The 9,844-nt window shown below is 36.6% G+C and overlaps 1 protein-coding gene across 1 annotated transcript in view; it reads right to left on the bottom strand.

Annotated features, from left to right (window-relative positions):
• Positions 1-5,725: 5,725 nt before the first annotated feature.
• The window catches only part of LOC143291964 (uncharacterized), a 5,528-nt gene continuing 1,409 nt past the window's right edge, over positions 5,726-9,844 (bottom strand). The window contains exon 2 of the mRNA XM_076602114.1: positions 5,726-7,162. Coding sequence (XP_076458229.1) covers positions 5,767-6,843 — 1,077 coding nt within the window. The 5' untranslated portion in view covers positions 6,844-7,162 and the 3' untranslated portion in view covers positions 5,726-5,766. The remainder of the gene's footprint in view (positions 7,163-9,844) is intronic.

Below are 9,844 nucleotides of genomic sequence, written 5' to 3'. Positions count from 1 at the left end.
GAGAATGGGAGGGAAAAAGTACATAAATACTAAGGTTGCATCATACTTCAACTCTGGGACAATTACGTATAAATTCCAGAACACTCGGTGAAAAGATAAAATCGGCATTTCCCATTTAACTACATAATTGTCACAAATAGATGACTGGACTGACGGGTCAGGTCTTGGCACTGGTATATAATGTGGAAATTACGTTTTGTCCTTCATGCAAAAATAGCCAGCAATAAATTTTTGATTGTTGCTCAATCCAGCTGACGGCACAGGATCACACCATGACTGGAAAACAAAACAAAAAACCCCATTGAACAGAAACCCCTGTTCCATCTGAAAGCAACACACAATACCTGCTACACAAAGGTGTAAACCACGACTTGTCATCTCCAGTTAAAAAAAAAAAAAAAAAAAAAAAAAAAATCCAAAAGTAGTGTGTGTGTGTATATATATATATTTATTTTTTACACAGTTCTTGATAATGCTTGGCAATTCTGAATGGTAACTTAACACAAAATTGGGAAACACAGATTTTTGGTATAAAAATGTTTTGATCAGATCACATATCTCCATTATGTTTGATTTGGCTTAGGTACCTGTTAAAGTACATTTGTAAACATGAGCAGATGAGTGTACAAATTAAAAACAAAAAATTTATATAAACACAATTGTGTGACCATGAACATTTTCAATGTATGCCTTCTGAAGCAAATAAAATAATACAGGGTGTATTAAAAACAAATATTTAAAAAGACAACAACAATAAACTTGGGCAGCAACAAAAACCAAAAATGGTATGCACAATTCGACCAATCGACTAGAAAATATCTTTGTTCAACATGGCAAGGTTGGCAAAAATATTCCAGTGTATAAACAAAAGAAGCCATTATTATCAATAAAGATGCCTTTGAAAACCCTAAGATATATCGACATATTAGTTCCACAGTTATCTTCTTATAATCATACACTGTCAATATAGTTTTTTGCCCTCTGAGATGCATGCTTAACATTGCTGGACAGTGATGATTTTCATTTTTTGTTGATTAAAAAAGCATGCTAAAAAAACCCTCATGTATATGGTAAGCAAAGATTGTGTTTTTTGTGAAAATTCTCTCTTTCCACCCATGAAATGTGGGAAGGAGTACTAATAATGTGGTAAAAAAACAAAACAAAAATGACCCCACCCCACCCCCCTAAAAAAACAACAACCCAACCACAAATAATTATACACGATGTTCAGTGAGAATTTACAAAATTTAGTATTGTATGCAAACATACATACAGAATAATAATACAGAAAAAATAAAGAATAATATCAATGACTGCAATAACATGATTAACAACCTGTCTGAACCCTCCCCCCCAAAAAAAACAACAACAGAAGAATACTTTTAATGAACCTTTGACAAAGACTGATCTTGAAGAGATTCTCTTTTTATGTAGTGGAAAAAAAAAAACGCACAAAAAATTAATTAATCAGTCAATGCACATTCACTAAGCACAGAAACTCGTAAAAGATTCACAATGAATATCTGTACTCTGAAAGTCCATGATTTTAACCTAACCTCTGATCGAGCTAAATGTGGCAAGCTGACCACTGTCAAGTGTCTCCCTGGTTTGTCAAAGGGTAACAACATTGTAAGCAGGCTGTTTTTCTCTCATAATTTTGTTTTCTTGGTTTTTCTGTTTGAAGACCTTTTATCTATTTATCATTATTTTGTTTTTTGTGGGTTTTTTTGTGTGAAAACAAATTTCTTTATACAGCATTGTCAGTTTTCAGAGACTCACAGATAAGTTGTTTGTTGAGTACTGTAGAGATTGTTTGGTGGATTTCGGAACCAATAATCAAGCTAAATATTTATGCCAACAAATTACAATGTTTTTTTCTATGTACAATGCTTTGATAAACCATATAGATACTGACAGAAAAAAAACTTCAAACTGGTGAAAAACACACCCCAAAAATGTATAAATCATTTCACTGACCTCTTGCATGCCATCTATTATGATTTTTGCCTAATTTGGAAAAAAACAAAAACAAAAAAATTAGTCACTCAACTGATGAACACAAAAACATCTACTACTCCCTTTCAAATACAATTAATTTAATGAATGTTTGCATTATGCTTGCTGATGCATTCTTTTTCTTCGCACTCACATAAAAAAAAGTTATTTAAACCCTGTGCCATGATCACTGTTTACTTGGGCATGTCCTTTATATGACATGCTAAGAATGAAACGATACACAAACCGCATGACAAAGACAAATCTAACATAAAAACAAAAGATACCTGAAACGACTACAAAACAGCAATCAATATGTATGCCTTTTGAGTATTCTTAGCACATACAGTCTCTTACATAAACTTTAAACAAATCTTTTCCTTTAAAATGGCAAGGGATGAAGATACTGCATGGGTTTACAAATATTCTGTGCTATGCATAGGTGGATTTATCAATAGTACATGGGGGATAAAAGTTCAAGAAAAAAATCTTAACTGTGTGTGTATATATATACACACACTTTGGTTTGATTCTGAAAAAGGAGTCTCTGTCTTTGTAACTATGCTGCTTTACTGACAAATGACCACCAGGGTGAATGCAGATAGTGTTGGACCTTCACAATGCATTTAATACACAATAGTGTTTCTGTGCCAAAGTCATTTAAAAATGTTCAAAAATTACTTCTCATTGTATATTAAGTTCAGACTAATGTCCCATTACTGTGCAGAATTTTGCTGCTTCTGGCAGATGTATATATTTAAGTAATTTCCGCACAAAGCAGACGTAATTATTTTAACTAAAAAAGTGCCTGCTAGTCATTAAATAAGTGTGACAGTATGTTAGCTGAAAGTGCAAAGTTTTACGAATGAAACTTTTATAGTTTTAAGATAAATTGTTGTCAAAAACCATATCAAATACTGTACACAGAGACAGAAAAAAGGAATTTTCTTTCTCCTTTGTAAAAAAGAACAGCAATTTAGTTTTAAGATAAATTGTTGTCAAAAACCATATTAAATACTGTACACAGAGACAGAAAAAAGGAATTTTCTTTCTCCTTTGTAAAAAAGAACAGCAATTTAGTTTTAAGATAAATTGTCAAAAACCATATCAAATACTGTACACAGAGACAGAAAAAAAAGGAATTTTTTTCCTCCTTTGTAAAAAAAAGAACATAAAAAAAAAAATCACTTTCAATGTCTAAACTTATTGGCTTTCATGTTTATTCACAGTGTCATAACCCTGTGTGTGTGTGTGTGTGTGTGTGCGTGTGTGTGTAACATTAACAAACTCTTTTTCTCTAGAAATATACTTTATCTGTCAACACCAAAATCTGCTTAAAAAATAAGAAAATCAGTTACTTCCACACATTCTAATCATAATAACAATGCACTTACGGGGAGAGCACAAAAATTACATCATGTAATTGTCACATTGTTGTTTCTCATTCACAAAATTGATGTTTCCAGCAACGTAAGTAGCTAGTTAGTAACCATCATAATGATGTTTCTAAGATGTGATTAGTCAACCATAATGTCTGATGGCAATCAATCATATCTGATGGGAATCAATCAATCCCTTTCCAGGATGTGTCTAGTTAACTGCAATGCATATGAGCAATGTGTTGTGAGACAGTGACCAGATAACACATCAGTAAGTGTCAAACAAAACCTGTCATATCATGGCAAGAATAATCAGCTTAAAAAAGAAAACATTGCACAATGAATTTAACAAGTGAACACATGTTTTCAAACAAAGAAAAGTAAGAAGCAATTTAATACATTGTAATACACGAAACTTCTTCACAATAATACAGAAAATATACACTGATTTCACAGTTTCTCTATCATTTGATTCTGATTAGTAAAATACTTTTCAACAGGAATGTGCGCGCACACCCACACCCCCCCACTCACACACATACAAATAACTGATGACATACAACTATAGGGAGAAAAGAAAAATTTCACATCGTAAGTAAGTGTAACTGTCAGAAGCAAACTCAGTTACACTGTAAGTGATGTCACAATGGTAAAGGTGGCTGTACACACTGTACTTTAAAAAACATCTTAGAAGTTAGAGCCATTCCATGTCAAACAATGATAAAACATTACAAAAAGTGAAAAACTGAACAAAACTTAAAGCTCTATGTGTGCATGCTAGCAAAAGTTGAGTATTTTAATCAGATCACAATATCAGGGGAAAATTAAACAACTCTTTCATGATGCACTTTTTTTCATGCAATTTGTAGACTTGTAAAGAATGGAAATAAAATTTGATTGCATTCAACTGTTGACATCAAAACATGACAGAAAATTTCAGGTTAAAAAAAAAAAAGAACAATGGAATACCCCCCCCCCCCCCCCCCCCCCCCCCCCAACTTGAAAACAAAAAGATCATGAGATGTGCCCATCTGCCCCTACAGAAACATTCATAGACACAACTGTTTAAAATTCCCATGACTTTTTGATTTTTTTGAGTGATATCACACAAAGGAAAATGAACAGCTTTTTTTGATAAATTGTAGTTTTGCAAAAAGTAAACCAACATCAAACAGTGAGGCAAACATGCCATCCTGATTAAAAAAAAAAGGTGTAACTCTACTAACTGTAATGTGAAAAGGATCATATGCCTGAATCAGTAAATGAAGCATTTTCAAAGTCCACTCACTGGTATTTCTGTTCACTTTATGTCAGTTCCTATCTAATGATCCAGAAACACAGCTACTTGGGTGGCTGTTGGCCAAGTTTCCAGTCCATCAGCCCCAAAGGAGCTGGCACTTGGAAAGCCCAATTTGAACAATGATATTTATATTCAACACATACTGAATGGTCCGTCTTGTATCTGCAATCATCTCCAAGAAACAGTTGAACACTTTCTTTTGCAATGTCCAAATCATGCTTCACACCAGACAAATTGTATAGATCTACGTCCTTCCACCAGATCATATCTCTGTTCTGAACCTTCTGTGTTTGGTAGCAACTCACTCACTATACAAGATAAGGTTAACATCTTCGAAAAATGTTTATAAATTTATCTTGGAATCAAGACACATTGACCCTTAATCCTATTGTTAATGTTTACATACTGTTTTGATTCACTCCTGGTTATTATAGAAGTGATTACACACCCTGCTATTAATTACGGATGTTATTCATGTTGCTAATGCATAATGCATATAATTTTGTGATTGTATGTCACCTTATCAGCCAAAACCCATGCTCAGAACAGAAGAACACAGTGAATGCTGTCCTGTAAACACCTCTGTGGATACAAAGCCCAATTTTGTTTTGCACTGATGACCCATTTTCTCCTCTCTTATCACCTACTTCCTTGTAATTTTCTATTTGTCAGTTGTATTGTTCTTTCTTTTCTTTTGTTTATAATTCATGTCACAATCATTAACCTCTACCCAAAGAGACATGTGTCACATATTTAGTGTTTGTATATCATTATATGCACATTACGTAAGTACAAAATTATTAAGACTTTCTTGTTGTCTTGTCAAATCAATTCTGTTTGCATCAAAACATTTTTAAAATATAATACTGTTTAACCAAAGGAGCTGACAATTCAAAAACAAGACACATGCACAGGCCAGTGCAAAAGTCCATACAGCATGATTGTCTGATTTTCAACAACAGCAACATACAGTAACAACCCACCAATCCCCACCTTGAAAAAAGCTCCAACAAAAAAGTTGGGGGGGGGGGGGGGGGGGAAGACAATTTGGAAAAAAAAAAAAAAATGAAAAGAAAAAAAGATAATATCATTTCAAAAAGACAAATGATGGATTGCAGAAGAATTACACTTTCCCTGTGAGTCATCCCAAAACCAGTGACCAAAGGTTTTGGCCCGCTGACGCTTTGCGTTGTTTCCGAGCACCCAGTTGTTGTTAATGATGATGGGCTTCGACTCCTTACGCTGTTTCTCTGAGAGGCTGTACCATTTGCCATCTGGAAAAGCTGTTGAAGGTAGGAACACAATTCTGATCCCTCCATACTTCTGTCTTGCCAGACTAGAGAAGAATTCTTGATCATTCAAACCCTCTGATACTCCTGCAGTTTTCTGATGTGTCCTGAGCTTTACAAAGAGCTGGTTCATCATGTGTGTGAGCTGCTGCCAAAATTTGACAGTGGCCCTGGTGGGGTTGAGAAGCAAGAAGCCACCAGCAATCGTGTTCTTGCCTGTCACTTTGGTGGCTACGATGTCTGCATTTGACCGGTGGGCAAGAACCACGGGCAGGGGACTGGTCAGCCACACGCAGTCCACCTCAAACAGCAGCAACTGAACCCCAGTTTCCAGCAGACGCAGGATGAAGCGGGTGCGTTCCGTCATCAGGCGTACGTAACCCACCTTGCTGTACTCTTGGGAGCCCTGAAACTCAGGGCTGGTCATGGCCACCACAGAGACGTTGGGCCACAGTGCCTGCAGACGCTGACCTGTCTGCAGGTCCGTGGTAAGAAACAGTGTCTGCTGGTGGATGTGGTCAAATGATGCTGTGTTGCAACACCAGCTGGCAGCAAAATCTAAGAAAGCATCATTGATCATGGTGAATAGAACCAGACCATTCTGTGCATAGATCTTTCTCACCATATCGAGTGAAGCATCTGTGTTGGCCAAAATAACTTCACGGGTCTCTTTCAAATTTGACGTAACAATAGTTGTATCTATTGACCACTGGCTGGGTGATGATGAGGAAATCTTGTCGAAGAAGGGGGCATGTTCTCTATGTGTGAAGTGAGGATGGGAATGAAGAAAGGTGCGAGGAATGAAGATAAAGTAGCTAATTGTGCTGACGGTGATCAACAGTATCACCAACAACAGCAAATGAATCCTTCCACCTTTCATGTTGCCAGACACTTCAGGCCAAATGATAAACTTCCACAGAACAAGCCACAGCTGAAAGCAGGGCTAGGACACCACTGGCTATCCACTGACCAGCCAGTCAACCTTATGCATAGGTGAAGAATAAACCCTCTTTATTGTTATATTTTTTTGTGTTGGCAAGAAATGGTGTAGCGTATATGGATCAGTTTACATGCTCTGACGCCTTCTTGAAATTGAAACTGTCACTCTAGAGGGCACTGATCAACAAAGCCCCCATACAGTCGGTCTCCTGATTTCTCCCTCCTCGTTCCGACTCCTGGACAATCCTTCACATACAGACCTGCAATACAGAAACAGCACACAACATGGATAAAAGAAATGTTACTCTTAAAAGAAGGGAGAGTGGGAAGGGGAATGGAGAGAGGTGGACAAGCAAATGCAAAACTATTCTGAAGTGAATGCAAAACAGTTTGGAGATAATCATTGCAATTAGTAACAAAAACAAAACAAAAAAACCAAAACCAAAACAAACAACAACTAAATAAACAAAACCATTGATATAAGTAAATAACCAATAAAGAAATGTCAGACAATAAAAAAAACAATGTGAGATACTCAGATAGAGATCACAGACTGAATTAAAGTCACTCTGGCTATCTCCAAAGAAAACAATGTTGTACCAATGACACTGAGTGAATGATGTTGAATTTTGCAACCTTCTTGAAAAGACTATTTGGTCTTCACCATAAAAGTACTTGCCATGTTTATGGTATTGATATAACAGGTATGTGTTACTGAATTCTTTACAAATTTATATTTTGTACTGACTTCAACTGGTTCATTTATTTTGACATAATATTTGTTCGGATACATTTTGACATAAAGGTAATCATTCTGCAAGTTATTGTCAATTATAAGGCAGTTTATGACAATCATTCTATGGATACATTTTGACATAAAGGTAATCATTCTACAAGTTATTGTCAATTATAAGACAGTTCATGACAATCATTCTACAAGTTATTGTCAATTATAAGACATTTTATGACAATAAACTTTTTCTACATGTGCTCCATAAATATACATTTTTGGAAACTGAACAGTCAGAATTTGATGTTTTTGTCGTGTGTCATGTGTCATTCGCACAAATTAACTTTGTTAAAGTTTTTATGGGATTCAGAGATGTGACATTCAAATCTTTTACATTGTCAGGGGATGATTGTACTGATTAGGATACACTATTAAGATCACAGTGGCTGGTGTGTATGTTTGCATCAGAAAAATTCACAATGATCTATAAGTTTTATATAAATGGTGATATGGTGATTTCCATTACTGAGAGAGAGAGAGAGGTGGGGTGGGGGTGGGGGTGGGGGGTGGGGGGGGAAACAGGGGGCTGGGGGGGTGTCATGGGGAGGAGATGCGAATGAGAGCGGGCATGGGTGGGGGTAAGGAAAGGACGGAAGACAGTGACAGACCTTCACCATATTGCCTAACCCTTTCATGTTTGACCTGATAATAATAAGAAATAAAAATTAATAAACAACAGTGCAGCCAATCTGGCCACACTGAACTGGGGTGTATCATCAACAGCATAAAGTTCTTTGTCAGTTTCATTCATGGTCTCCCCTCCCCACATAAATTTCTTTGATTAGAATTCATGTAGTAGTAGTGGTGGTAGTAGTAGTAGTGTAGGGACTGACATTTGACTGCCTAGGCCTCACGGCCTTTTTTATGTCCCCTTCAATATCGGTCTCCTTTTATTTGTGGGATACATATATGTGACCAAGCGCTATGCTTGCTTCAAAAATTGTTTCACACAAGCTACAGCAGACGACAGTTTTCGCAACTAACCTGCGTGCAGATTATGAGTGACGCCTTCCACGCGGTTTGAACGCAAAGCCGCTTATGTCATTCTGTCCTTCTCGCCACACACTCGCTGTTTGACCAGTGTCACGGTACGTCATTGGCTGAGCGGAAACTTGTGTTTCTGCTCCACCATAATTAATCAATATCTCTTTTGTCAGATCAGTAAACTAAAAGTATTATATACTGGTAGAATCGTCGCGATTCCATCTTTAAATCTATTCCATTTATGTTTGCCTACGCTAAACTGATATAACACAGTTTGTAATTTTCAGCAACGAGCTCGTTAAGTTGACCCTGTTCAGGTGACTTAAATTTTGTGTGTGTGTGTCGCAGCACACGTGATTGTCTTTGCGGTCCGCTTAACTTGCATAAATTGGCACAGCGAGTAATGAGTGGTCACTTCATACCTGGTCAGTCATCTGACAAGAGCTGCTCTCTCTCTCTTGCTGCATCGCGGGCAGTGTGTGTGTGTGTCGTGTGTGTTCTCACAACGGCTGACATCTCGCTACGTATCGCTGTAAGTACTAGCATGTAGACTGTGTTGATTTGTAAATTGTATTGTTTGACACAGTACTTGTGTTCATATGAGTATGTTCATTTATTACTTTGTTCAGTTATTGCTTTGACATGTTAGTCACAGCTCAGCTATGATTGATCTAAATAATCACCATGTCGTCATATGCTTGGAGCAGTGTTCCATTTGATTTTTCTTAACATCACAGTCAGTGACGTCTCTGGACACTGATAATTTGTTCGAGAATATTCTAATGAGTGCATATGATGCGTTCTTTCTCATTTGCTGTCACTGATGGAGGTTAGGTTCCTTATCCTGCTTCAGCGGAGGAGATTTAAATGTTGAGCACAAGCTTAGCTATGTTGATATTTGGCTTTGATGCAGCAGATAACTTGTGTAAGTTCATTCACCACTTAATAGTTAAGCCATGATGATTCTTCACTGACTATCTGGTCTGTCAGTCTGCCAGTATTACATCTAAGCCACTGATTCTCTATCTTGTTTATTATTCAGGTATTATCTTACATGCTGATATCAGTTGTACTGCTACAGTGTGCTCAGTACTCTAAGATGTGTGTAGTATTCTGTTTGGTGATTTCAAGATAGTGTTGGATTTATATCAGTTATTGGTTAAAACCA

Source organism: Babylonia areolata, chromosome 18 (genome assembly GCF_041734735.1).
Source record: "Babylonia areolata isolate BAREFJ2019XMU chromosome 18, ASM4173473v1, whole genome shotgun sequence".
NCBI classification, from domain to species: Eukaryota; Metazoa; Mollusca; class Gastropoda; order Neogastropoda; family Buccinidae; genus Babylonia; species Babylonia areolata.
This window is presented reverse-complemented; position numbering and strand designations above follow the sequence as displayed.